The sequence below is a fragment of the Bicyclus anynana genome, chromosome Z (assembly GCF_947172395.1).
Source record: "Bicyclus anynana chromosome Z, ilBicAnyn1.1, whole genome shotgun sequence".
NCBI classification, from domain to species: domain Eukaryota; kingdom Metazoa; phylum Arthropoda; class Insecta; order Lepidoptera; family Nymphalidae; genus Bicyclus; species Bicyclus anynana.
In genome coordinates, this window is record NC_069110.1 from 14,499,750 (window position 1) to 14,513,596 (window position 13,847).

General features: G+C 38.3%; 1 protein-coding gene across 1 annotated transcript in view; it reads left to right on the forward strand.

The window, feature by feature from the left end:
• LOC112047829 (dynein axonemal heavy chain 6) overlaps positions 1-13,648 on the forward strand; it is a 104,683-nt gene extending 91,035 nt beyond the window's left edge. The window contains exons 63-68 of the mRNA XM_052890818.1: positions 2,583-2,824; positions 4,230-4,520; positions 6,773-6,925; positions 11,324-11,524; positions 12,099-12,225; positions 12,952-13,648. Of these exons, the coding sequence (XP_052746778.1) occupies positions 2,583-2,824; positions 4,230-4,520; positions 6,773-6,925; positions 11,324-11,524; positions 12,099-12,225; positions 12,952-13,181 (1,244 nt within the window). The 3' untranslated portion in view covers positions 13,182-13,648. The remainder of the gene's footprint in view (positions 1-2,582; positions 2,825-4,229; positions 4,521-6,772; positions 6,926-11,323; positions 11,525-12,098; positions 12,226-12,951) is intronic.
• The last annotated feature ends 199 nt before the right edge of the window (positions 13,649-13,847 follow it).

The following is a 13,847-nucleotide window of genomic DNA, read 5'->3' on the forward strand; positions in this document are numbered from 1 at the left end:
AAAAGGTATATCATGTGTGTATATATGTATATGACTTTGAGCCTTGACACAAAATCTCACTATGATAGAAAAAAATATTTTATGATCACCGCAAAACTTTTCAAAATGTAGTTCTAACCGACTTCAAAAAATATATATTAGAAAGAGGTAGGATTAAATTTTCGTTTGTTACAATTTAACTTGGAAACTACTCTGCTGACGTTAAAAAATATTATACCATTAGAAAGCCACATATTTATCAAATAATATAGGCTACATATTATTTCCATATTCACGCGGAAATGGGAATTAGAAATTTTAATATAAAGTACTTGTATTTTAAAATAAATTAAACTGACTTAAATTGCAAATCTGTAATATACTTAATTAATGAAAAAGAATAAACAAAGGTTTTTTTTATAAATTCTGAAATTAAACTTTGCCAACTATTTTTCTTAATAATATATTCAATAAATAAATATAAAAATAATAAATTAATATTACATTTGAGTTTCATAGACTTGTGGATTAATAAAAAATTGAAGCCTCAATAGCTCAACGGTTATAGAGCGGTCGTACTCATCACCGAGGGGTGGTGGTTCGATCCCCACCCTGTTGGTCTATTGTCGTACCCACTCCTAATACAGTCTTTCCTGACTAGTTGGAGGGGAATGGGAATATAGGTCTTATTTAAAAAGATATTGTAAATATTCTTAAAAAAAAAAATGAGGGTTTATTTCTGTCATGTTCTCGAAATTACCTTCAATCAACATGTTCGAGATAATTTGTTTACCTTTACAGATCGAAATTAGAGGTACAAATATACAAATCATCATATATTATTACGAGTATAAGCAGAATGAGATAAACATCATTAAAGAACATATTCAAGATCGTAACCCGTTGTGATAATGGCAGACGTAGGTTGGATATTGATTTGTTATTTTTAGTTCGGATACCGACGGGGTGGTATTAATTAATAATAACTTTAACGGGGACTTTCATTAAAAATCGTCTCTAAGCATCTTCAAAGATCGTGTTAAAAATACTACTTATCTACTATACTATAATAATTATTATTTAAGTAGTTATGTTTATTTATTATGTATAATTATGTTTGTAGGTGTATTTATATATTTATTATGTATTTAGGTGTACTTATATATATATTTTTTTTTATTTATATATATTTAGTATGTAATTGTATATGTAGTTTAATTTAGTATATTATTTTTAATAGTTTAATTATTATAGGTATGTTATATTGCACTATCCGCTTTCCTTTCTTTAAATATTTTATTTAAGGTTGTCTGGAGGAGATCGCTTTTAGCGATAAGACCGCCTTTGCGCATCTTACTTTTCTATTTTTTTTTTTCTCTTTTTTGTATCTTATTTGTGTGCAATAAAGAATTAAAATAAATAAAAATCTTTTTAAATAAATAAGCCCACGACCCACCGCCGCTGCCTAAACGTATTAACTTGATCAGTTGTACAAAATTTTCTACGGATCCCTGACTACATATCGAGACGTCTACTATGAGCTAATTTAATTTGAGAACTTTATGTATTTATTTGATAACTTTATTTATTTATTTGAGAACTTTATTTATTTTTGAGTGCCGTAGGCACCATACGGGGCCACTGCGGCGTCACCGGGGGCTTTGGGTAAGCGCAGAAGCATCGCCTAATGAGACCCGAAGGCCTGAAAGAAATACAGAGAACGGAACGACTCTCTAAGGGCGTCTCCTGTGAGACTCGGAACTCGGCTAAGAAAGCTGTTCTGGAAGGGAGTCAGGGCCTGAATGAATCAGTCCTGACAGCCCAAGATCGTGAGTTAGAAAGCCCACATCCGGTTGACGTTAGATATCAGGGACCTCGTCTTCGCCACCGAAGACACTGTGTAGCTTGCAGCAGCAACTGTGTAGCTAGCAGTGAAAAGTACGGCTGCGCTTATCTCTGAATTGACTTCTACCCGCCTACATTTGCTATTGAACATACGAGAGCACGGCTATTTATACTGCAAGAAAATGGAAACGAAGGCATCGTATGATGTTTTATTTAACCCAATGGTGGCTACTTATTTTTGACAACATGACGCTCTACATATTTTTTTTATCGATTATCCAATCGGCGTTCGACCAATCACGTTAAAGTATTTTAACTCGCGTCAAAGCTACACTTCTTGGAATTCTTCCACAATATTTACTTTACCTCTACTATCCCTCTCGCTGGCACCTTTAGGCTGCGCCTGAGACGTGACCTGTTTTCAGCGTCGCTGAAGCGCTGCTCTGTGGCTCTGTACGTATCATGAAATGCCGACTCGTCGCCGTGTCGGCGGTCAACATGTGTATTTTAATAATTTGAATTTGAATTTTATTTTCTTTTTATAAAAATCCTATTTGTGTTCCATCAGAAGACCCTGCAAAATATATAATGTCCACAATTAAATTCTGTCTCGCCCCGTCTTTAGACAATTTCTTAATAATTGTATTATTTATCGTACATTAATATTTAACAATATTCATTATTTAGGAACTTCCTCACTATGTGACTGATTTACACTGATTATATGTATAGATTTTATTTTAAAAATCTTTGTTTAGGTCAGATTACATACGGTGGCCGCGTGACCGATATGTGGGACCAACGGTGTTTAACGACTATTCTAAAACAGTTCTTCGCGCCACCTACTCTAGAAGATGCTTACAAATATTCACCTTCTGGCATATACTATTGTCCACGTCTGGACAAACTGGCAGCGGTACGGGATTACTGCGACGGGCTGCCCGTTATTGAAGATCCTGAAGTCTTTGGAATGCATGACAATGCTAACATAGCGTTTGAGGTAAGGATTAGCTCGATGAGACTCGCGATTATGTGAGTAGTTGCTCAAACCCTTCACTCAACAGGACACCTGTATCTTCAATAGAATTTCACATTCAATTTGCATCTGGCGTTCACTGTGTACGAGTAACACGATAATTTATGTGCACCTAATGGGGCATCCCGTGCCGTCCCTAATAAAGAGCTATCGAGGCTTTATTCGTTCGCTTTTTTCACACTATAATAAGCCACTCCAGGAGGATTCTGTAACGATGTTTTGTATAACTCGCACGTGCGAGTTTTAAATCCTCCTTAATCTTTCTCTTTCCACAGTATCGTGTTAAAGAGAGATAGAGTCGAATTAGGTGCCATGCCGTTAAATTCGCGGCGTCTTTTCGAATTTAGTGTCCAGAATTGAATGAGTGGAAATCAGATTTTTCATTCCTTTACCAAATATAGGCATACAAATAAAATTCAGGTGTATTTATAAGCTACTCAACTTTAACAAAGACGTTTTATATGCCAATTCATTAGTTATTACTAATGAGTAAAGAATTGACATTTAACAATAAATTATTATAATTACGTATTCCAAAATTGGCTATATCCTAAAAGGTTTACACAGAGGGAGTGTATCGACGCTTCGAGTCTTATTCACTTTGTTCTAAATAAAGCGGTCTTCATTATTATGCCACCTTATTTTTTTTTATTTATTTATTCTTTTATTTATTCTTTACAAGTTAGCCCTTGACTACAATCTCACCTGATGGTAAGTGATGATGCAGTCTAAGATGGAAGCGGGCTAACTTGTTAGGAGGAGGATGAAAATCCACACCCCTTTCGATTTCTACACGGCATCGTACCGGAACGCTAAATCGCTTGGCGGTACGTCTTTGCCGGTAGGGTGGTAACTAGCCACGGCCGAAGCCTCCCACCAGCCAGACCTGGACAAATTAAGAAAATCTCAATCTGCCCAGCCGGGGATCGAACCCAGGACCTCCGTCTTGCAAATCCACCGCGCATACCACTGCGCCACGGAGGCCGTCATAACCGTCACCTGTGATAGTCAAGACGAGTAGAGAAGCTTTTAGTCTTGACTCGTTTATTATTTTCCCTCTCAAAGTGAGACCCAGAAAAGCAATCCAACACATTTTTTATAATATATATAAAGACCCTCGTAATTGATTTTAACAATTATTTTATCTTTTAGAGCTCTAAAATTTTGGTAAGCACACCACTCTTTATTAAAATTTTGTGTCTTTAAATAAAATATTATATTTACACACTGAATATTACAAATATTTCGCATTTATTTAAAGCAGTAAATTTTGGTTTAGACCAGGCTTTATACTGCATTGAATGGTTTCAGACATACCGAAGCTCTTTTATTGTTTTTTTTTTTAATAGTATTGTTTAACTTGTTAAAGAATAAAGAGACAAGCACGCTAATACGCACAATAGTGGATGTACAGCCTCGATCAGGCGGCGGCGGCGGTGGTGATACTCCTGATCAGATAGTGTGGAGGATCTGCGACCAAACGCGCGCTTCCATCGCCAAGAGCGTGGACAAGTCACTCATCAACCCTGACTTAATGGTACCTGATGACATGGGACAGCTGCACTCGCTGTCAACAGTACTGTTACATGAAACTGATAGATTCAACACCCTCCTTGGCCTCATACACAGCTCGCTCAATGAATTACAAAAAGCTATTAAGGTATGTCTATAAACTAATCATACTCAGCTTATTCTTTTATTTATTTTTATTAAGTACATTGCCTATTATCGATCACTTTACATTTCAACATTCTCCTAGACACGGGGGTGTAACACCATTAATTTCCCAGCTTCAGGCTACGAGTTTTTGTTGAGAATTTCTTAAAAGAACGAATAGGACTTTTCATCCCGATCCAGGGTTCGAACCCAAGACCCCATGATTCGAAGCATACAAGAACATAAAACATTAAACCTAAAAATAAGTTAAAATTGTATTATCTGTTTTATAGTTATTTCATTGACGTTTCAATCTATATTTTCTCATAATGATCTAAATACAGTTAGTTAAGTTAAACCAGTCTGTCAATCCGAGCATCAACAACTTTCATAATGACAATAATAGAGATAACAGCAATTTGTATTTGAGTAGCTATTTGATAAATGTAGCAAATGAAACTTGTATAGTACATAAAGGTCAACCGGTACAGCATCGCTACAGCCTGCACCTACACATCCGTAACGATCCTGATCTATACGCGCGATCCCTGTTCTTTGTCTGGCTATGTATCGACAGGGTCATTTTAAAATGGTGGCGTCCCACTTCTAACGCACACTACAGTAATTTGCATAGATACCACCCTGTGAACCCCGAACGGAAAATTTCCAGGGATATCTGCCTGCACTGCGTAGCATCCGAACAGTTTGCACATGCGTTGTACAGCTAATTCAATTCGTTAGTAACTAATTGCGAACAAAGGCTTTCCTTAATAACATATCCATACTGTATCTTACGTTCGTATACGAGTACATTTTCTTCCAATATTCTTCACATACAGTCACAAACATTTAGTGTATATTTTTTTTCTTTTTTTATTCTTTACAAGTTAGCCCTTGACTACAATCTCACCTGATAGTAAGTGATGATGTAGTTAGTCTAAGATGAAAGCGGGCTAACTTGTTAGGAGGAGGATGAAAATCCACACCCCTTTTCGGTTTCTACACGACATCGTACCGGAACGCTAAATCGCTTGGCGGTACGTTTATGTCAGTAGGGTGGTAACTAGCCACGGCCAAAGCCTCCCACCAGCCAGATCTGGACCAATTAAGAAAATCTCAATCTGCCCAGCCGGGGATCGAACCCAGGACCTCCGTTTTGTAAATCCACCACGCGCCACGGAGGCCGTCAAAAAGTATTAAAAGTGTATTTTAAAAGTCAGCTTCAGATCATAAAGCTCTCCTATCAGAGACGGAGATTTTTAACTTGCCATGCAATTGACCCACCCTGCTACTCCGGTGCGAGTTGATGGGCTTTGAAAATACATTTTTTACAAATAACAGTGATGCGTGACGTCTTAAGGTGACGTCACAAGGGTGAAATATCACCAACTTCCCGAGTTTCTACCAAGAATATCTTGAAAGAATAAGAACCCAACATTCCAAACAAAAAACAGCTCAGGAATCGAATTCAGGACCTAGCGCTATACCATCTTAAGACTGCCGTCACTTAACATCCCTTAACAGCTAAGACTGTATTACTCTTTAAATGTTTCCTGAAAAGCTTTATGATAAAACTGAAAAGACCTTAGAAATTAAATTCTGGATATTATTATCGTTCTTGTAAGTACCTAGATCGTATGTCTAAGTCTAACATGTTTCAACAAAACAAGTAATCTTTATCAAGTAACCTTTATACATTTTATCATATTGACATATTTTATTATAGTGTGTTATTTCTTTGTTGATGGCAAGCTATTGAATATTCATGGTACTAACCTAACAAAAGAATGACCTACAAAACCTAACAAAAGTTGTACTTCGACATATGATATCTTTCTTAGCACCTTTGTGTTTTTCTTTATTATAAGCATTATAATTTAGTAAGATTTATTATAATATAGTAAGACAATACTTTTATGGGTGTAATATAACTACTAAGGTTTCACATAGGTAGGTACGTTCATAACCTTTAAGATTTTTGTACACGAAACACATCATCATCGTCATTTTCAACCCATATATGGCTTACCGGTGAGCACGAGTCTACCTTCACCGTTTGTGACACGTGATATTTAATTTCTTAAAATGCACAACTGAAAAGTGCATGCCCCGGATTCAAACCTACGCCCTCCGGAATTTGAAGTAAAGGTAATATCCGCTGGGCTATCACGACTCACGTTATGGCTAAAATTTACTAATGCGTAAGTTAAGTAATTAAGTAAGTACCTAGCTAAAAATAAATACTATTTTTTTCAGGGTATAGTGGTAATGTCGGAAGCATACGAAGCTGTTTTTACCGCTTTCATAAATAATAAAGTTCCGGATATGTGGCACCGCAAAGGTTATAACTCCCTCAAGTCGCTTGGCAGCTGGATACACGACCTGACTTTAAGACTGGACTTCATTGAGGTACGATAAATATAAAAAAATAATTAATTAATAAGTTCATGTCCAGCGGCGTGGAAAATTTTCCGTCTCCTATTCTGTAAACTGAAAATCTTCTCTAAGCTCTCTCAACCGACAAACTAATACCAAATGCAATTTTCCTTGATGAATATTTTGCTTTCTGTCGCTCTATTTTAATTTACCAACTGCGCAGATAGCATTACAGTGGACAAACAAGTGCTATCTGTTCTCTAACTATCAACATTGGATGGAATCGTAATCCGAAATGCACTGTCCGAAGCACGAATTCGTAGCACACCACTTACAAAAGCGATTATTTTTCTGCCTGACCTTTTACTAAAAATGCAACTACCATATTGTTTATTCAAGTGAAAGGCACTTACTCTTTGTATTTTTATCACAACTTTGCACTCGGGTATGGCGTAAAACATTTCCTATATTTTCATCATTATTAATACTTCAAGTTTAAGAATGATTTACTTTTGTCATCTAGTATATATAATTATACAGAAAATCAATTAAATAAGCTGAGCATTGTTGAACTCTTCGTAATCTATCAGTTCAACGGATTTACGCTCATTTTCATTAAAAAATATTTGTAAAACAGCATCCGCCCACGACGTCGCGTGAAATTTAGTTTTGCACAAATACCTCGGGAACCATGAATTTTTCCGGAGTAAAGTAGCCTATGTGTTAATCCTGAGGTAAATATATTTCCATTCCAAATTTCAGTCAAATTGGTTCAGTAGTTGCGGCGTTAAAGAGTAACAAATATCCATACAAACTTTCGCGTTTATAGTTTTAGTAGGATATGACTAACATTTCCAAAACAAATAATTTATTTATACACAATAAATCATAATTAGTTAACTAAAACAACATAGTATATCTTATTATCTGTTTAGATAGATTAAAACAAAAATTTATGAAGTTGAATATTTAGAAGTCTAAGGGCCGACGAAGTGGGCGTTTGCTAGCTATTAATAAATATTCCCTCGCTCCTCCAAATTAGTGAAAACTGTGTAGTCTATATAATAATGTAAGTGGGTACAACATTAGCAACGGACGTGGTTCGAACCCAGGACTATTCGTATATACTCGTAGTCTCTCCGTGGAGCTAGTGAGACCATGTAACATAGGGAAACTTAATCCCAAAGGAAATTTAGTATAGAAGGATTAGTGCTAACGAAATATGATGTGACCCACAATATTGCTGTATGCTTCGACAATATACGCAGTAACAGTTAAAACATTGCAAGCTCAATCATGTTTCCCGGAGCCCGGCCAGCGGGTGCAATATTGATTTAATCTCGCCACCCACCTCCCTTGCTGCATCCCCTTTAAATTTGCTCGCCTTTGAAATGTGAAACGTAATATCATAGCTACGAGCCCTAGGTCCCGGGCTTTATTGATTTTATCGGCTCTTGTTTACTGTTTATGAAACCGATAGCGTTGTGAATGTTACGGTATATTATTTTGATACGAAATACGAAACTACGAGAACACAATATCATCATCATCGTCACCCTTTGAAGCACTGTATGCTTCCTCCTCCTCCTTCTTTTTGACCGCCTCCGTGGCGCAGTGCTATACAAGACGGAGGACCTGGGTTCGATTCCCGGCTGGGCCGATTTAGGTTTCCTTAACCACAGTTAATGGTCCACACATATAATTGAGAAAATTCTCAGGTGTGCAGGTTTTCTCACATTGTGCCTAAGGGCCTAACCCCTCTGATTCTGAGAGAAGACTCTTGCTCAAGCAGCAAGAAAATGATGAAGTCAGCCCTAACTCCTTAAGTTAGCCCTTGACTCCTTAAGCACAGAAACACGAAAGGTAGTTTGTATCATACGATATATGTGGGCTCGTACAAAATAGCCGTTAAACCCGATCTCACCATATTTATGTTAAAAGATGATGTAGTAGGTATAATATAGTAGCGAGCTTACTTTTTTTTTTTTTTTTATTCTTTACAAGTTAGCCCTTGACTACAATCTCACCTGATGGTAAGTGATGATGCAGTCTAAGATGGAAGCGGGCTAACTTGTTAGGAGGAGGATGAAAATCCACACCCCTTTCGGTTTCTACACGGCATCGTACCGGAACGCTAAATCGCTTGGCGGTACGTCTTTGCCGGTAGGGTGGTAACTAGCCACGGCCGAAGCCTCCCACCAGCCAGACCTGGACAAATTAAGAAAATCTCAATTTGCCCAGCCGGGGATCGAACCCAGGACCTCCGTCTTGTATATCCACCGCGCATACCATTGCGCTACGGAGGCCGTCAAACTATTTCATTACTTGGCAGAGGTAGAAGTTTATTCTACTTAACTCTGGCGGTTTTAACGCGGCATCGTACTGAAACACTAAATCACTCGAAGGTTAGATCAAGGAAACAGTTGGGTATTTATTTCTAGAGTTATTGGCTGATTTGTCTGTGTGATGCTCTCGACCAGGCGCGTTTAGAAAACTCTCTAATTTTTTGATTTCTTCAAGTTCAAATAGTGATAATTGTCCTCCTAATTTCATTATACTTCTGTGTATTCACGGATCCATAAACAACAGTTTAGCTGGTAGAGGCGGGACACTCGACTCTAACAAATTTAGCGATTTAAATCTTATTTTTTCAAAAACAGATCTCTAAATAAACATCTACTTGTCTTTTTATTACATTTTCATGTTGTCTTTGTCATTTCAACTTCAGTTTACGACATTAATTATTATTGCTGATTCAAAACAAACTGTATTTATTTATTTCAGTGATTAAATCGTATTGACTTTGATTACATAACCATATCAAGAACTAGTGACCCGTCCGGGGCAATACATTGTTATTATCACTTTCAAAACAAGACCTTTAAACTTTATTAGTCACGACTAATGTAAATACGACTTGAATATCAACAAACCTATCAAACCCTATAAATAATCCACAGCAATAAAAAACATTCTGAACTTTAACAGAGGAAATGACATATCAATTAAATGACGTCTCAATTTTGAGGTTGTCCAGGTAGGTTTTTGGCTTGTGGGAGGCTTTGGCCGTGGCTAGTTACCACCCTACCGACAAAGACGTACCGCCAAGCGTTTTGCGTTCCGGTACGATGCCGTGTAGAAACCGAAAGGGGTGTGGATTTTCATCCTCATCCTAACAAGTTAGCCCGCTTCCATCTTAGACTGCGTCATCACTTACCATCAGGTGAGATTGTAGTCAAGGGCTAACTTGTAAAGAATATAAAAAAAAAGTAGTGTAACTATGATGACCGAGAAAACACATTTTTGATATATTATGTTTAATAACGATTTTGTAACTAAATTTCAAAGGAACTTTTTGACTTTCCGTTTACAAAAACTTAAAAACGTTAGCTTAAAATTTATAATCTGACAAGTGTGTCCGAATAACGATTGAGCTAAAATTATATTTCTTAGAAAAAGTAAATTATGAATTGTATTAATTTTTCATTTGATGGATACTGAAATATAATTTATTATGAAATTATGAAATACAGTATAAAGGTCGTAGCTCATTAGACCCACCCGGGACCCACACGGGACCCGACCCGCATCGTCCGCAGCGTCCACTTGACGTCGACAGGTGGACCACGGGTGGACGCCGCGTTGTCCACCAGTGAACCGCGCGTTGCCAACTCGCGGTTAACGAGATTGGCAGAAGTCTAGAAGGGCTTTTACCTCCTCAGGGAAAAAAAAAAGTTTATCAGAAATTGCCTCTTTAGTCCATAGTTAGGCAATGTGGGTTTGGATCACGAGGTCATGGGTTCCAGAGCTGGATTGGGCTATAAAATACTGAGCTTTTCTTTTTTTAAAACATTTTCAACCCGGAATAGAGAAGTGGGTGGTGCTACAACTTCTTGCTTCAGAGAAACCGTGCCGGTCATTTTCACTAACGTAAATGAGAATGACCGGGACGATATTGATCGTAAAAAAGTTCTCTTAATGATGCTATACCCGTCAACAAGCATTGGAACAGCGTGATAGGTCTAAGTCATTAACCTCTTATAATAAAAGGATGCACAATAATGTAGAAAATTTTCCTTAAAAACTGGCTAATTCTGCTTAATTATACCTAAAAGCCTTTAAATATAGTCCAATTTTCAATAGAATCCCAAATTCAGAACAAATCCAACCTTAAGGATTGAGTTTAAATTTAACCTTAAGGTTGAATTTGCAAATGCGACTACTTGAATTGAGTGCCAAGAAGTTGTGTTTGGCACTCATTGAGTGGGGATGTTTTTTGGTCGCTGACTGTACATCCACTTTTTTATAGGAGAACGATGGTCTAAGCTCCTAATATAGCAGGCCTGACTGATCGATACGATACGATCGATGAAAAACTTATTAATTCATGACGAATGCAATCATTATCGAATCATAATTTCCATCCTGTAGAAATGGCTGATAGATGGAGCTGCACCTAGCAGTTGGGTTTCTGGCCTGTTCTTCCCTCAAGGTTTGTTGACGGGCGCACTGCAAGCCTATGCCCGCCGATATAGGGTGCCCATAGATGCACTTATGTTCGACTTCGAGCCCATCAACTATTTCCTTTCGCAAGAGGATGTCTTTAAGAGCAACAAATTGAAGAAAACAAAGGTATGCTTCAAATATTTCTATAAATTTACATTTTGTAGATTTTGTTAATAGATTGTCAACTCAGGAACAGTTGAAGATTTTTATTTTAATTTTATATAATTACTAGCGGACGCCCGCGACTTCGTCCGCGTGAAATTCTACTACTACCCTACCCTACCCCTATCCTAACCTTACTCTGAGCCTACCATTACGTTACCCCTACCCTACCCCTATCCTGACCCTACCCTGAGCCTTCCATTACCCTACCCCTACCCTACCGCTACCCTACCCCTACCCCACTCCTATCATACGCATACCCTACCACGCGACGGAAGCTTAAAAAATGGAGTAACTTCTACCGTTTTCCCAACATTTCCCTTCACTGCTTTGCTCCTATTGATCGTAGCGTGATAAAAAGTATACTATAATCTGCCCAGGAGTATGAAGAGTATCGTATCAGTATCGATCACTAATTACCCCCTGATAGTTATTTTGGAAAGATATTTCATGTACAGAATTTACCTCTCTGCAGATTTATTATAAGTATAGTGAGTTCTCTAAGGCTGACCTTAAAAATATCGTGATGTTTTAGGAGGATCCTACTGATATGAGAGTATTTGGTCCGTTGGAAAAGCCTGAAGACGGCGTCAACATTCACGGATTGTTCATCGATGCTGGCAGATGGGACGCTCAACAGAATCTGCTCGTCGATGCACTGCCAGGTATGATATTTTTAATGGTAGGCTTCGACGGGCTAGCTATCATACTAGGATGATGATGGCCTAAGACGTTACATCAATTTTATAGACATCGGCATTATATTATAATTTATTAAAGCACTAGCAGAGACCCCAAGGCTTCACCCGCGTTGTTTACGTTCCCTTAGGAATAAGGGAAAAAACTAGTAGCTTTCTATTGGTAAAAGAATTTTTAAAATCGGTTTACTAGATCCAGAGATTATCCCCTACAACCTATTATATCGTGGCACGGTCAACAATAGTTCTATCTTAAAGGGGTAAGAATGTAGACAATGTTACTCTATTTTAATGACAATATTGTTGTGTGAAGAGCCGTGGTAGCCCAGTGGAAATGACCTCTGCCTCCGATTCCGGAGGGTGTGGGTTCGAATCCGGTCCGGGGCACACAACTGAAAAGTTGGAGGTGCATACCTCCAACTTTTCAGTTGTGTGCATTTTAGGAAATTAAATATCACGTGTCACAATCGGTGAAGGAAAACATCGTGAGGAAACCTGCACACCGGAGAATTTCTTAATTCTCTGCGTGTGTGAAGTCTGCCAATCCGCATTAGGCCAGCGTGGTGGACTATTGGCCTAACCCCTCTCATTCTGAGAGGAGACTCGAGCTCAGCAGTGAGCCGAATATGGGTTGATGACGACGATTGTTGCGTGTATGTAAATTTCCAGATACTGATCATCTTTCGTACGCAGGTCAAATGAACGCACCGCTACCGGTCGTGTGGTTCAAGCCGGTGCTGTCTCTACCCAAACCGGATCCGCGCTACGAAGCGCCCTTGTACAAGACATCGGAGCGAGCTGGCACATTGTCTACTACAGGGCACAGCACCAATTTCGTGTTACCTGTGTTGTTGCCTTCCAACATGCATTCAGAGTATTGGATCATTCGCGGAACGGCCCTCCTAACACAAATTACCGATTAAACATAATACGGGGTACAATGTATCTATATTTAATATAGTTTATCTACTTTTGGCTCAGACCAATTATTGTATAGGAACTGCCTCGCTTGACATTACTTTTCTGTCAAAGTATATGATCAACGATCTAATGCGATTATAAAAACCGTCTCTATAGACGATGTTAAATAGTCGTAATCCGTGTTCGTCGGTTAAAAAGCTCCGTAAAAATACCTTTCTGTGTAATTGAATGGTGTAAAAAACGGGCAAAAACTTCTAGTTTAGTACAAGATGTATACCAAATCTAAGCTCGTTTTCCTCAGAAAATGACAGACTATTTTGTTCGTGACTATGAGTGCGATACAGGTCCTTCTATAATTGGTCTGAGACTTTTGGAAGTCTGCGCGGCGTTGAATGTAGTGGTTAGATATTCAGCGGACCTATTATTATAGCTTGACAACTTCGTTCGTAGCACTCCCGATAGTCCGCGTGGGCGGGGGTGGGGCGTGTGGGGGTGTGTGTAGCGATGAATAAAAAACCCACAACTGATGCACCTCACTTCCCCGCACGCACGATTTCACACCCTAGCAGTCTTTCCCCTCGTTGCCCGGATATTTGCGTTTATTGCGTTGCGTCCGATACCTACGATGCGGATATGTGGACGCCGACCATAAAGGAACGTTCTTAACA